Here is a 16,088-nt window from a genome sequence, read left to right as displayed (position 1 = left end):
ATTATATAATGAGCGAGTCTAATAGAGACTAAAATCTAAAGCTATCGCCGTGAACTAATATTTATCAGAAATAGTAGTACGTAGAAAATAGTCTAGTTATTCTTCGGCTATATTACTAAGAACGGTGCACTAAACGAGTAGACTTTCGAAAACGTCTAGATTCTACGCTGTAATTAGTAGTTTATCTCTAAAGCTAAGAAAAGCTCTGGATAAAAAGGCGATTCGTAAAATCCTAGCTATTCTTTTCTCTCCCTTTAAACGGAGACTATTTCTATTAATTACTCTCGCATCGGATAAGCCCGAGGTCTATAATAGAGTTAAAATTAATCGCGGTGCACGGGAGAAGATTAATAGTATCTATGTACTAGCTTCTAAGCTTTAATAAAAAGAAACCTATAGGGCTATCTATTTAATGAAGTTAAGTTCGTCACACTATTTGTATCCTAGAGGCATTTATCTTCTATAGAAAAAGTTAAGACTAAGAAGTCATCTACATTCATTATATCTTCGAGGACGCTATATAATCTCGTAAACCGACGATAGATTTCTTAGCTCTCTATTAATTAATTATTTAGTTTTTCCTTTTTTCTTTATAGATTTTATATAAACCCGTATAACTCTCGTACGCATTTTAATATTTTAAGTTATACTTTTTCGCTACTTCTCCGCCGTCTTCATCTATTTTATTACGAAGAAAAAAGAGCTTAAGCTTAAATTCGCTCCCTTATACATTTCTTTCTAAGTTAAGCCCTAGAGATATTATCGAAGATATATAGACTTTTAGTTATTCCTAGTAGCGTCTATAGCGGCGGTAAGGGTCTCGGTAACTCTAGCTATAATGGCTTTCGTAGCGGCGTTCACCGCGGTATCATAGACACTTCCGTTAATAGTAATAGCACTATTAATAGAGTTAGTAGATCTAATAAGAATAGAGTTAGTATACTTAATGGTAAAGAAAAAAAAATAGACTTAGAGAAAGAAAGAAGAAAAATATATTTAGTGAAAGATATAGTAAAGGCGGTATTTTCTTCTACGGAATAATCTTCGTCTTTCTTCTTCACCTAAGTGATCTCTATGGTAGTAGAAGCATCGTTAATAAAGACGTTATTAGTCGAGTTAATAATAGCTTTCTTACGTAGAGTAACGGCTTTATAAATCTCGCTTTATAGATAAATCTTAATCTAGAAGATATTAGTACACTACTATATCCTTAGTGCTCGGCGTTACGACGGTGAATAAGACGACATTCGACACTAGACTAAATATCTTATAATTATCTTTTCATTCATTATATATTCTTCTTAAAATACATTCTTCTTCGTCTCCGATAGCTAAGAAGAACTCAAAATATAATTAATTATTCTTCTTTACTAGTGTACCGCTTAGAAGACTTATTAGAGCGAGCCATTACACTCTACGCTTTACTTTCTACTCACTTTTACTTTTAAACCCACTAATATTTATTAAGACTATTTCTCTTACCAGTCCAATCTATACGTAAATACGATTTATATTAGTATTCTCTCACTATTATCTTCTCTATCTTCACTTCGTATATACTTAGCGAAAAAGAGATCTTACCTACGCACTTTTAAATCTTAATCTTTAGAATTTAAGATTTAAACTCTCTATTCTTATTCTTCTCTCTACTTATATAATCTTCTCTAAGTATATACTCTCTATATCTCTCGAGTTATACTAAATATTATCTTATTATTAATATAGCGGACGACACCGATAATTCTATAATTACGAGCGGTACATAAGCTAATAGTTAGCTTTCTTAAACCTAGAAATAGATAGATAAATATTTAACTAGTCTACTAGTTATCTCTCTAATTAAGACTCTTACTTCTTCTATAGCTAAGATATAAGTAAACGAAACTAACCTTACTACGCCTATAGTCGAGACTTCTTCTTCTTCTTTAGCTAAGATATAAGTAAATAAAGACTTAGATAACTCGATTTCATTTATCGTTAAGACCTTAGCCGCCCCTCCGCTAAAGACTAAGCCACTTTCATCTCGAGTTCGGTTAAATAACCGTTAAGAAGAGCTTAATACTACTAAGATAGTCCCTTCATCCGATAAACTAGTTTAATTAATATACGACTCCTCTACTATCGATTTATTATTTATAATGAAGAATATAGATATTAATACCATCGTATCCGCTCATCCCGAAGTTATCTATATTAGTACGCTCTATATATAGAATAATAAGAAGCTTTACTACGATAAGGGCTATTTAACTAGATTTACGATTAATCGTTATCGAAGTTATATTTACGTTTATATTTCTCACCAGAATAGATATATAGATTATAAAGATAATATCGTAATATATACCGGTCTACGCTTCCTATATACCGCATTCTTCACCCCGAGAATCTTAAAGTTCCTTAGGAAGAAGTTCTAGTATCTAGGAGAAGTGTCTAGTGAGTCTAGTTATTACGAGATACTTTTACTACTTAATCTTAATATAATAGCTATTGAAAATATCTTAGTTCTAAACCCACACTAATCTCTTATTACACTTAAGAACTATCTCGAACTCGCCTAAAACACGAATCTTAAGCTTAAAGTTTATATCTATACGTTCGGAAGTAAAGATATTATCGCCTAAAACCTTATAGCTTTATAAGAAGCTATGGAGCACGAAGGGCCTCAAATCTACCTAAGTCGTTAAATTCATTCTAATAAACGTCGCTTTCTCATTTAGCATAACGAATTTATTCCTCCGGGAAATCGTTCTACGTATTTCTAAATAGAGAAACGAACCATCTTTTATAATTTAGCCGAGTACTTAATCTTTATATATATCGGCGATCTAGAAGAGTACGAGAAAGATAAAATAAAGTTAAAGATATACGAATACATTACGACTCTTATCTTTCTAATGCGCGTCTCTAGAGGCGGTGACCGTATATATCTTAATCTTTTCGAGACACCTAACGGTGCGACGCGTCTTTAAGAGAGTTAAGTTATTAACGTTATACATTACGAGATAGAAGACTCTATAACTAGTCTTCGTACCGTCGTTATCGCTCTATTATCTAGTATTTCACTAAAGTTTACGATCGTTTAGCTTAGTATAAGTTAAGATACGGAGGCTCGGAAGTTTTATTTAGGTTTATTTAAGATCGATTCTAACTAAGTTTTATTACTTTCGACCGAAATATAGTTTATCTTAATCGAGAAAATTTAGAAAGTTCGACTTATCTTTATTAAGTTAAGCCTCGTATTAAGTAATAAGTCTTATCGCCATCGGATCGCCGGCCTTACTTTATTCTATCTCTCTTATATAATATCGCTACGCGATTCGAGATTCGAAGAAATATATTACCTTATCATTAGTAATAATATTATCTACGTCGATTCCTACGATATCTACTCGTTCCTTACTTACGTAGTAACTAGTATTAACGACTATATAACCGATCTTAACGAGAGATAAAAGTAGACCATCTAACTCGCTCGTAACGCACCAGCTAGCTTCGTCATTATATAGAGACCCCTAGATATAGATAAGTCTTACGTTACTTAATATCTCGCATAGCCATTTATTATCGCGAATAGAAGAGATAGTTAAGTCTTATATACCGCTACTTTTAATGACTATATAAACTCTAATGTCGTCGCCTTCGATGAGAAGATTCGCAATATACAAAGTTAGAATGGACAATACGCGGTACGCATTCATTCCGTCGAGACCGAGATGAATATCGCGCGATAAGCGGGCCTTTTAAGACGCGACAAACCGGAATTTACTCGTCCTAACTCGGTGTCCACTCTCGACGACGAAGCGAGTAATATAATTAAACTAATAAATATATCGTCTATTATATACGAGATCTATAAAGCTCAGTATAAGCAGTCTATTTCGTTAATCTACGATCTTCGCGTCACCGTATAAGACTTTCGTCTCTTCATCGGCTTCCGCCTCATATAACTTATCGATGTATATTCTAAAGAAGAAAAGAATAACCCGATAGACTCTACGGAATAAGATATAGAAAAGATCGCGTTACTTAAGAAGATATACGGTTAGTTTTCTATAGATACGCAATTTAATTTAAAATAATCGCTACAGTTCGCCTCTCTACTCCGCGAAGGTCGACGAATCGTTCTAAAGAGTACCGTCGTTATCTATATTACTTTAATACTCGCGTCTAAGACTAAGATTTAGAGTATATATACTATTTAGGTCGTAGCTATAATAATCGACGAAGTAGCATAGATATCGAAGTAAGTAACTACGACTCTCCTCGCTTTTTATTCTTAGACTACGTTGAGAGCCTATTACGGCGATACCTAGTAGCTCTCGATACTCATTAGAGATAAGGCGACTTCTACTTTCTTTAAGAAGTAGTATATATACTCTTAGATAGCCCGTTTAATTAACGCTAATATTCCCTTCGTCTTTCTCACTGAATAGTATCGTATAGCGTCTAATATCTCTCGTATAGTTAGTCGATTCGAGTATCGTAAGAAGCTAGTCGATAATCGATATGTAAGGTTTAAGAAGCGACCTTAATAAGCGAGTCTTCGTTAATGAAATAAGATTTAATACGGCCGGGAGCGTACTCTTATTTATCTTAATATTCGCTTCTCTCCTCTATAGAGACTATCGAACCCGGAAAATATAGCTTAGTCCTAGAAGAAGCAGCTTAAAAACGTTTATGAAACTCACATTGTCCCGGGCGGCTCGCGCGTTAATAAAGTCTTCGTTATTATGGATATTGAACTAGCTAAAAAGATAATGAATATAATATTTAGTGTATAAGTCGCTATTATTATAAGATACAACGCGCAATATCGCCTCTATCTATATACAAAAACTAAACTTATATATACGGATAATAAGTATTCCACTTTAGTCGTTACAATCATCGATGAATATTAAGAAATAAAATTTAACGTTGTCATCATCGACTTCCTCGTGACCGACACTCCCGGTTTCCTAGCTAAATACGCTCGCGTCAACGTTGAAATAAGCCGTGCTCGCTTCGCATTATACGTCTTAGATAATAAGGAAGTATTTATTTAAAGTGAGGCCGTAAGTTTAAGAAGAATTTAGTCTAAAATTCTTTAAGTTAGTACCGAGGTTAAGGTTAATTCTTCTTAGAGTAGCGAGTATTTTATCGTTATAGACTTCTTCTTACTCACCGACATTAACTTAGTTCGTATTCTTCGAGACAGCGCTATATCGAGCCTCCTAGATATACCGAATAATATTACCTCTTTCTCTAGTACGAATAACGAGGCATAGGTAACTAATTAAGATTAGAAGTCTAAATAAGTAAAAGATATAGAGTAGTGAAGAAATCGATACTAAAAACTTATTAACTTAGTATAGAGTACTATTTTCGCGTACTTCTTTAGTGAGAGATAAAATCGAATATATTAGCTAGTACTAGGTAAAAAGAAGTAACGTAGTCTTAACGATATTCGAGTTAAAGTCATAGATATAGATAGATATAGTTAGAAATAAGTAGAATAAGCTAAAAGAGAAAGCTTATTCTCTCTAAGTAATGATAATCTTACTTTTCTATAGGGCTCCCGCGTATAAATAAATCTTTAGCCTAACTACTATATTTAAGATCACTAAGTATTCTTCCGTAGTATACTATAATCTCTTTAATATCTATAATTAAAAAGAAAATTCTTTAATTTTCTCTCTCTTTCTCCTTCTATTTAATAAGAATAACGGTACCGAAACTAGACTATTCGACTACTTCGCCTACCGTACACTCTTAATCTCCGTAGATAAATTCGAAATCTAAGGGACGAGTGGAAAGTATTATAGATATTAAATCGCGTTGGAGCACTTCGAATAAGGAATATAAGATAATATATAATGTATTTTAAGAAGTATTATAAGAGTCTAGTATACTAGATAAACGTATTTAAGGAGTAGCTACTTAATACACCGTAAATAAGATCATCGATAGAATACTACGTAAATAGTAGTATCGAAATACTCTTAGAAAGATGAATTTAGAGACGGTATAGAGCGATCTACGCTACTTAGCGCTATAGCTAAGTCGTAATCATCGGAGACGACTATAGCGAGATAAAAGAAGATAAATATACGGCGTAGTCACACGCGTATATCCCGTAACTAGACGAAGCTTAATAGAGTTAGTAAATGGGACTACGGCGAATGGTTTTAGTTTAAACTTAAACGAATCGTCCGGTGAATTAATATCAGTATAACTAGCTAAATAGAAATTATCTAAAGAACGAGCTAAATCTATAACGTTAACGATAGCGACACAGTAGAATATCGACTATTTCGATATATAAATTATCGTTATAAGACGATAAGAGAAAGAGAAAGCGAGAATGTATCGTCTCGAGAAATTCTCTTTAACTCGAAGCTATAACTATATGAGTCCTCTAGAGAATCTATAGTTCGCACAATTTATAAATATTCTAAACGCGGATTTTATATTTATTCCTAGTCGCGATATACTTAGCTATAATTCTACTAGTATAGAGAAGATCCTAGTATCGAACGAGAGAGTGTAGAAGACTACGTTATGAGATATACGTAGCTAGAGCTAGCGATATTTTAGATTTTAGCTATAGCGTATAAAGTAATCTAAAGAGAGATAAACTATATTATAGAGACTATATTAAGAAGATAAGATAGAAGAGTATAAATTATAATATAGTAGAAACGGCTAAATCGGGTTAGATTTAGCGCGGCTAAACTAATTATAGTAAGATTAGATATAAATATATTAATAGACGCGTTATAACTTTTATTTTAATTCTCTTACTCTTCTCTTTATTTTTATCTTCTTAGACTAGAATATCCCTTACTACGAGGCTTTTAGAGAAGCACGAGTACTCATCCGATTCCTAGCTCTAACTAAATATTCTAAACTACTAATAACGACTACTACCTTCTCTATTATAGTATAAAATAAAACGAAGATAAGACGCGATAAAGAGAATCGTAATATAGTATATAATACTAACTTAAGATATATAGCTACTAATCTAGGAGAAGAAGGAACTACTATAGCGATAAGAAGAAGATAAATAGATATGTACACTAAATCCTATATTACTAAGTCGGTATTAGAATTAAATACATAGTCCTTAGCGTAGCTCTCTTATAAAAGTTACGTAGAAATGCGAATTAAATTCTAATATTCACTAAGTATATACTTCTTTCCATTATAGTCGTAATTCAAGATAATATATAGAGAACCCTACATTAATATAAGTGAAAAGGAACGTCGAGTTAAAAATAACCGATCGAGTAATCGGTTCTCTAATAACCTCCTTACTTCTATACGCTCTCGAGATCGAACCGGAAGACGTGTTAAACTATCCTAGAGAGATTTATCATCGGTTAAAGAAGATAGTAATTTCAGTTCTAAGAAAGAGAATAAGTATTCCTAGGCTACTAATAAAGAGAAAGAAGTATAGATAACACTATCGCCGAATCGAGAAAGAGTTATAATAAGAGTGATAAATATATCTCCTTATAAGAATATTATAGTTAGATCTTAATATAATTAGCTCTATCGTATTAAATCTAATAAGATAATTATTCGCGAGTAAAGACTTTAAGATATCTAACGTATATCTAGTTATAATCTATAATAATTCGTAGTAAGTACAATATATCATCCGACGCGTATTTCCCGAGTAGCCCCTCTCGAAGACTTCCCGAGATATAGAGTTCGTTAGACGATAGTATTATATCTAGATCTTCTAATATAAAATAGATTCTACACCGCTTTAGCTTAGTTCGCGACGATAAGTACTCGATATCTTTCTCAGTAGATATATTCTTCACCGATCGTTCGAGTTAAGGGTATAGTCGTGAGAAGAAGAGACGAAGAGAATTATAAGACCGCGATCTTATATCTGACGTTGAGAGATAAAACTATTCTAATGTATTCGGAGATACAAAACGACGAGAAAAGTTCTCGTCTTCTAAAGGCTATATTAAAATAATTAAAGCGTATAAGGATTTAATAGTTACGCGAGTCTTATCCGGGGACGGTATAATAGATAAGAGAAATAGGCGTAGATGTAATACGTAGATAAACGCGAATATAGAGTTCGAAGAGTCTTTAGTTCAATAAGTCTAGAATGATATTTACGAGAATAGAAGAATATTTTAGATCGCTTTATTTCTTAGGGTACTATTGAGCCCGCACTTAGTGAAGATTAGAAAGGTATCTTAACTAGTAATTAAGAATATCTACGCGTTCGTTAATCATCACCACTAAATACGGAATTACGTTAGTAACTATCGCTCTAAAGTTATACAGCGTATACGCGAAGAGATACGATAGCTTTTCGCCGTCGATGATTCAACGGGTACGACGAAGAAAAAGGTGCAGTTTCTACTGGATTATAATCGCTTTATGTGTGAACTAGGCTCTACCGGAGAAGAAGAGATAGATATTAGTATCTAATGCTATATATATACTAACCCGGAAATAGACGAATATAACGGACCGATAAACGTCGAAGAGCATTATCCGACTAATTAATAAAGTCTTCTAGATTAAGGTAAATTCGGATTTAGTAAGATATAGCGGAACTAAAAAGTACTTTAATTCTTTACGACCCGAGATAATTTATTATCTAGTGATATATCTATACTAATACTTATAAGAATATTTAATAGATCTACGAGTAAGAAAAGACTATAACGTAAACTTTAAAGGAAGATTTTTCTTTACTAGAAAGAGAAGACTACTAATACTTTCTAGACCTCTATATACGATTTAAAACCCTATAGAATTAGTAAAGCTAGCTAAAATAATAGATAATATATTAGATTCTAATATAGCGTATTAAGCTTTTCGCCGCTAATATAAATAGAGAGTAATTATAAGAAGTCTTTTAAGATCTATATAAGAACGACTTACGTATACTCGAATTATATAGAACATTTCTACCACCGTATCTTTAGTAGAAGTTAACGAAGGAGATATCGTCTACTCGTATAAACGAGAAATATAATCGAGAGAACTAACTCGTAACTAACCTCATCATTAGCGAGGTAAGTTAGATACCGAAAGAGAAGAGTAATAGATACTAAAATGTAGTAGTAATCGATTAACTAAGTACTCGGAAAGGACGTCTAAGAATATACTTTCCATTAACACGTCGCAGAAATTATCTAATAAGTTAAGTTTAACTCGAATATAAGCTTCACAACTCTAATGAACTAAGTCTATAATATTCTAATATCTTAGTTAGCAGAGCTACTTATCACGAAACCTCTATCGATATAGATATATATGGAGGAAAACGATAACGAGGAGAAAAGCGTAGTCTCTGACGACGAAGAGCTTCGACGAGTTCTAAATAAAATACGCTAATTAGGCCGAACTATACTCTATAATCGAGAATAGCAGGAAGAAGATAAGTAGTCGACGTAGACGTAAGCACTACATGAGCGGCGAGGAGCGATTAGAACTAGTAGAAATTAATAGTAGTGAGTATGGAATGGTAATATCTAGATAAATAAGGTCACTAAACGAAGTTTAGATTATTTTCTATCCATTATATATTATATTAATAAGAGACGTAAAAGAAAATAATGATCGATAAGTAGTATATATTATAACTACTCCAGAATGTACCTAGGGTACGCTAGATACCTAGACACCTACGGGCCTTTACGATATTACATTTATCGAAGTTCTATTAAAACTACATAGTCTTCATATACATAGAGCAATGACGGCGCTTCATCGACATAGATACATCTAATGAAGTTTAGGGCCTATAGTCTTAATAGAATATAGACACCTAGAGTATATAGAAGCTACAGGATAAACGTCATAATTAGTGGAAGGTGTGGAATGGAAAGAACAGGGAGACGCCAGAGACAGCTGGGCTAATCAGCAACAACCCTGGGAGCCCATGGGTTGGTACGCGGCGCGCTGGAGTAGCCCAGCGGTCTCATGGGTTGCATAAGACGCAGACTTACCTTGACAGCCCAGGGCGGCCCAGGGCTCTCAGGGTCGCGCGGGAAATTTTGCTGATGAAGAGAAATAGAATAGTGCTTCTTAGACTAAAGCTATAAAGAGTCTAGAGTAATAGAAATATCTAAAAGTAATCACTTAATTATAAGACTTATAGTCCGATGGTAGAATTAAGTACCTTCCGAAGATCAGCACTCATTGAAGCGACCGGAGCCGCGTGTTTTGAAATGCCGTGCGATTAGGCAACCAAGGCGTACAATGCCTTCGAACATTTTCACCCTTCTTGAATTCACTGGTTAAGACATATGCTACAATGGCCTTCAGTTTCAAAGCCTCAGAGAGATGGATAGGCTTTCTGTTGCATCTCTGGCTATTCTTCCTTACGTACATACTAGTGGCTGTGTATCGGGGGAAGTTGATCCATATAGCATAGCTTGCTCGCGATCTTCTTTAGACGGATCAAACCTCGACCTTTTATGGACTTCCAGTGCTGGGAATTTGCATTGTCCATACCCTCCCGCCAAGTATCAACCGCCGTCCTGTACGTATTATTCGCCGCCCAATCATACGTCTCATCGAACTGCGCAAAAGCACCGTTTCCAAGGTGGCAATCATCCTCAGTAAGGCTGCTGCTCCCTCAAAAGGATTCGACGTGCTTCCCCAATACCCGATCGAAAGAAAGGAATCAGCTGAGGACTGACGTCGGCAATAGCCTCGGACGACACTTCTGCTGCATCAGCTCTCCAAGTCACCTCTGTTTTGTCGGCGTCCAGCTTGCGCAACCTAATACTTCCACGGCATCCCTTAATAGGCCACGGACCACCGTCTTGGAGACGGTATGAAATGAAGTGCTCCTTGAGATCCCATATCTCCAATGTTTCTTCCATGACGATGCCCAAATTAGCCACGGCGCGGGTGGCACCGTAAGTTGGTGGCTGTGGCTTGTCTTCCCGCACGTAACAGGTTTCGATGCCCGGCATCCACGTCTTTATCGCACCAAAAGCCGATATGACAGACCACACCATCTCAATGGGCCTCTCAATGGTCTCCACGAGTTCGCAAATTTCAATCAATCCTTTCCGCGAGTCATAGTCCAAGGCAGGAGAACCCATGTTTGATCAAATATTTGAGTCGTAAGTCGTGGGTACGTTTGTTATTGTGACTGAACTTCGAAAAAAAAAGCGACCATCGATGGATGCGAAGCGACTCGAAGAAACAGACGGGCGAGAACAGCTTATTTTCAGATCTTAAGGCTGGTAGCCAGGCAGAGCCCGGAAGTCAAGATGAAGTGTGCGCTGATGACTCGTTTGGTAATTTCTAGGCCTGCCTTGCTCCAGAAGATAGCTGATACTGTATTCCGGGATCATGCAACGACAGTAGCTGCCAGAAAATGCATATGCTTAAGCGAAGGATGCCCGCAGCAATATACCGAGTTATGAAAATATTAGTGGCTTCGGCGGCGGTTTTCCCGGACAATCTAGAGGCCCCCGGACGGTAAGGGAAATATTCGGCTCTCCATCTCCCGGGGATCGTTGCTACGGAACTCGGAGTTCTTCGACAAACCTTGCGACCTGCTCGGCCAATGGGCTCAACGGCTAACTCGGTTCGACTTTCAAACAGCAGTCGTACAGCTTCCGAGTTCGAAGCACTTATGCTGGGGGGCTATGCGAACACTCCCTTCGCCTTTTTCTGAACTAACTTGTTCGGAAGTACAGAAGATCTCAGAATTACGCCCATTTCATAATAGGGACGAAAAGCCTAGAATTTATCAATTGGAAAGTCACAAATCGTTCCCTAAAATACGAAATGGAAGACTATTACGAATACGCAAGGATCTTCAACACTGGCAATGACGAGCTACTGCTGTCAAAATTCTTCTCGTTCCCCTTCACCTTCACTACGCCATTCTCGAACCAGAGCTATGAGACTTATGAAAGCTTCCTCAAAGCGCTTAGAGAGGTAAGCCGCTTCAGTTCCCACAGACTTATTGAATATGCTGCTTATTTGCCTGTTCCTACAGTACCACCGCGTGAGAGAATGCATAGAACCTCATAAGGTGGTCTATGGCAAAGGGGAACTCTTTGTCGATCTTGATATCGTCTTCCATTCGTGTGTCGAATGGCTGGATTTCCCATATGGACCTGTTCGGCCTGGTGATACACTATTGGTAAGTCACTGACTCAAACTTTACGGTCACGTCGAGCACGTCCGCTGACTACGTCTACGCTTCAGACTCGAGGTTTTGTCCACTACACGTTGGATAGTAAAAGTCGAATTGTGCACGTTGCTGAGATGTACTGGCCAGCTGGATATCTCAACATGCCGATGAAACGCCTCGGTGGTAGTGATACGCAACGCGCTGCGCTTGATGCACTTATTGCAGGGTTTAACGCTGGCCGTTTCGAGGCTATAGGGGATTACTACACGGAAGACGTAACCGTGGAGTTCCCTCTCAACGAGCAGTTGGTTGGCAGAGCAAAAATTGTGGAGACCTACAAGTCTATACAAGAGAAAGTAAAGGTGAACTTGGAAGTGAAGAGCGCCATTTGTGACGATAGTGGGATCTGTCTCACCGCTAAGGAGACATTCCAGGCTCTTGTTGACGATCCTGATTTCCAAATAATGCCTCTAAAGGCTGGAAAAGAATCCTCCCGCTTGATTCTTATAGTGATTTCTCTGAGCGGTGGGCTGATTTCTAGTTCCAAATCAATAACACTAGAGTAAGACATATGTCAGGAATACCAAAACATTTAGGTCTCTCGACCTCTGAAGTCCATAATTATTATGAGAGTCTTTACGAACTCTCATGCATCGAATCTCGTACGCGCTACGGGCCCAAGAATACACCGTTTTATCTGAAACCTTCTTATAGAGCAAAATCTAACTGGGCACCGCTTTTATCATCGAATGGTCTCATACCAGAGCAGGAAAGAGTCCATAAACTCTTTTCTCCCCTTTTTCTTGCGATGTTGGCGGCCTCAAGAAGGTGTATAGAAGTCTCTCGAGTCTTTGCAGGAAGATAGAGTCTAAGAAAGATCTCAATGCAATCAGACATGTCGATGTGACCAATGAAACACCAACAACAGCCTATGCAGATTGTGGAGCCACATTCGTAGGCTAGAGTTTGCCAATATATCCGGAGGAACTCGCAGTGTCCAGGATTCGAAGCACTTGCGGATTTGCAGTTGCTAGAGGAAGCTGAGAATGTGGTGCCTAACCTGTATGCTGTGGGTGTGAGTCAGAATCTGCGAGATCGTTATGTGGGCGGGGTTTTTCGGGGCATACTGTTGAATAGCATTGAGTTGGGACGCTCCCAGCAAATGCTACGGTGGCAGCCCTACGCCACATTTCACTGTAGGTATAGGCACCCTACTGATAACTCAGCGGTAAAACGAGACTACTAGATCTTCATATTTACTTAATCGACATACCACTAACTTTGCCGCTCATACGGTTGTAATATATGCACGAGCACTTAAGCCCTGAGGTCATCTATATTTTCGTTTTGCTCCTGCGGTAAGGTGCTCCCCTCTATCCAGAGGGAGGACAACGCCGTTCATATACGAAGCTGCTCGGGAGCATAAGTATAGCATTGCACCAGCAATATTAAGAGGCTCACCCAACCGGAGCCGAGGATTTAATGCGTTTAGTTTCTCGGGGCCGCCTAGGCGTTCAATAAGCCCGTTGGCCAACTTGGATGGGAAAAAGCCAGGAGCAATGGCATTAGTGACAATGTTTCGAGGACCCAGCTCGACTGCGAGTTGGCGTGCCATATGGTGCACAGCAGCTTTAGAGACCGCATATATGATCGTCCCGTTTTCATCGACGTGAGGCACCATGAATCCAGCCACAGATCCGACAATGACGATGCGGGCAGGGTCTGCCATAGGAAGGTGAGGAAGGCTAGAAGGAGGTGCTTGACTCACACCCTGATCAAATTATAGACGCTCCTAACATTCATGTCCAGAGCCTCGGCAACGGCAGCGTCTGGAGTGTCCTCGAATGGACCTCCCCAAGTCGCCGCAGCACTGGCCACGAGGATATGAATGTGCTTCTCTATGCCTCTGACGCGAGTAACAAGCCCACCAACCCCTTTCGTGCTTGAGATGTCGACAGCAAAGGCCACAGCTTTCTCTTTGGTCCCTTGCAGACCGTTTAGTCGCTGGACTGCCTGATTCAATCCTTGAGGGCCCTCAGCATTGCGCGACACCAGTATGACTCTGCACGCCCCAGCCCTGAGAAATGCAGTAGCAGCGTGGAATCCCAGCCCCCGGGAACATAGAGAAATCAGCCTGTGAATTGACAGTTATCCTAGTGCTCTACAACATCAAAGCATTTCGGAAAGCGCATTCCTGCTTACCGCCTGTGATTAACGCAACCTTTCCATCAAGCCGAAAGAGACCGTCGAAGCCGTCAAGTTGTGACATGGTAGTAGTTCTGAACAGCGAAACAAGTCTAACGCTGCAACGGAAATGCTGCCAGCGTGAAGAAGACCTGAAAACTGACCACTTCGAATAGGACAACCAAATTCGTGAACTTTAGCCGCGGTTTCGAGCAACGCACTCTCTCAAAATGGGACCGGCGAATTCGCTGGTCTTCAACCTCTTAATGCAAATAGACGGGGATTGCAGAGGTTGGCGTATTAACCACAATGACCGATGACTTTCACTTCCGAGTATAATGAGAACTTCCTATGTCCTCTGGCTCAACAAAAGGGAGAGTAACTCATCAGAGAACTCGTGTCTAAAAAGAGGCGCAAAGCCATATGTGGCTTCGGGTTCCCTCTTGAGTCATGGTTAATGATCGGCATTGCCGCAGAACTCCTCGGAGCTCTGCCGGTTGTTTGGTTCTGTTTTAGCGTCCCGATACTCTCGGAGGGTGGGGAGCTTGCTCATCTCCGGATGTACGCTTGTCTACTTCCTAATAAAAGTGCTGAAGAAGAATAATGGACGGAAAGGGTACTGATTTGGTCCATTTCAGTTTCAATTGCCTCAAACCCTCGCGAAGACCGGAATTCTGGCTCGTCCACAGTCGATAGCAAACACTGTTTAAGGCGTCAATGCAATAGCCGAATTCTGGATGCTTCGGAAATAGACAAACTCGGGATTTGACCATGAATGCTGTGGACTAACTACTCAAATTCGGTAATAGGAAATTCCGTAGGGCCAAGTTTATCTCCGCGGCTTCGTGTAAGACCTCGTGCCTTTTAACCATCGAACGCAAGGGACTTGAAAGGTGGAACCACATTGCGATTCGCTTTTGAGGCACAAACACCTGGACTTTCAGACTAGCGTCCCCAACAATGGCTAAATCGGATCTTGAGCGTTTACGAGATTATTTCGATGCCACATCGAAACTCGAAGTCGAGAAGGCAAAGTCACTATTTCACGAAGATATCGTCATTGAGGCACCCTTCACACCCAAGTTAATCTCTGCTGCGGTCCCCAAAAGAATGGAAGGACAGCAAGCAGCATTTGCCATGTACGACAGTCTTCCCAAGATGGTCACACCGTTGAATTTCAGCAACATTCAAATTTATCCTTTGCAGGAGCCGGAAGAGTTTCTGGCAACGTATCAGAGTTCTGCGACAATGCTAGCTACCAGTTTGCCCTACAAGCAAAGCTACATCTCAAGGTTTCGGTTCAAAGACGAGAAAATTATTCTGATCGCCGAATACTACGACGCCATTACCTTGCTAACAGCCCTTGGCGGTTCCGTCAAGCTAGGCTAGTGCGAGGAAGAAGACCTTGATAGGTATAAACTGACCTAAGGGAACAATTGCCTTAGGCGTTATCAGATCGGAACATGTTGGTGAAGCCATCCAGAACTGGAAGTCCCTAACATATGGGTGGGTGAAAAGAAGGATGAAAAGAAGGATGTTCTCATTAAAGATAGAAGGACGGCACTTGGCAGTGTTGCAAACTTGTTCCACGAGACCCTGTATTTTCGAAAGCATTCAGGTCCAATCTCTTTGGATGTAGGAAATACAGTCCTGGGCCAATTTGCGAAGATTGCTCTCAGCTTTCACAGAGTCTGTCCGAGCCCAATATCTGTTACGGGTCCGAAGCAGCATTTCAGGTTCTCATATGCGGTACTACAGCAGTCCTCGTCCTGTTACG

General features: G+C 38.8%; 4 protein-coding genes across 4 annotated transcripts; 2 read left to right on the top strand and 2 right to left on the bottom strand.

Moving 5' to 3' along the window:
- Window positions 1–10,670: 10,670 nt before the first annotated feature.
- A1O5_08934 (uncharacterized protein) lies at window positions 10,671–11,081 on the bottom strand (the record flags this gene model as incomplete). The annotated part of the gene is made up of 1 exon (XM_007749515.1): window positions 10,671–11,081. A coding segment is annotated over one exon (411 nt), but the record flags the coding sequence as incomplete, so codon positions are not given.
- Window positions 11,082–11,775: 694 nt separating this feature from the next.
- Window positions 11,776–12,693, top strand: A1O5_08933 (uncharacterized protein; the record flags this gene model as incomplete). Its single annotated transcript, XM_007749514.1, has 3 exons — window positions 11,776–11,928; window positions 11,990–12,136; window positions 12,202–12,693. The coding sequence occupies 3 exons, from the start codon at window positions 11,776–11,778 to the stop codon at window positions 12,691–12,693; spliced, it is 792 nt and encodes a 263-aa protein (XP_007747704.1).
- A 764-nt stretch (window positions 12,694–13,457) lies between these two features.
- Window positions 13,458–14,396, bottom strand: A1O5_08932 (uncharacterized protein; the record flags this gene model as incomplete). Its single annotated transcript, XM_007749513.1, has 3 exons — window positions 13,458–13,872; window positions 13,896–14,261; window positions 14,344–14,396. The coding sequence occupies 3 exons, from the start codon at window positions 14,394–14,396 to the stop codon at window positions 13,458–13,460; spliced, it is 834 nt and encodes a 277-aa protein (XP_007747703.1).
- An 875-nt stretch (window positions 14,397–15,271) lies between these two features.
- On the top strand, window positions 15,272–15,700 carry A1O5_08931 (uncharacterized protein; the record flags this gene model as incomplete). Its single annotated transcript, XM_007749512.1, has 1 exon — window positions 15,272–15,700. One exon carries the CDS (start codon window positions 15,272–15,274, stop codon window positions 15,698–15,700), a length of 429 nt encoding a protein of 142 aa, XP_007747702.1.
- Window positions 15,701–16,088: the final 388 nt, after the last annotated feature.

Source organism: Cladophialophora psammophila, assembly GCF_000585535.1.
Source record: "Cladophialophora psammophila CBS 110553 chromosome Unknown aczJe-supercont1.14, whole genome shotgun sequence".
Lineage (NCBI taxonomy): Eukaryota > Fungi > Ascomycota > Eurotiomycetes > Chaetothyriales > Herpotrichiellaceae > Cladophialophora > Cladophialophora psammophila.
This window is presented reverse-complemented; position numbering and strand designations above follow the sequence as displayed.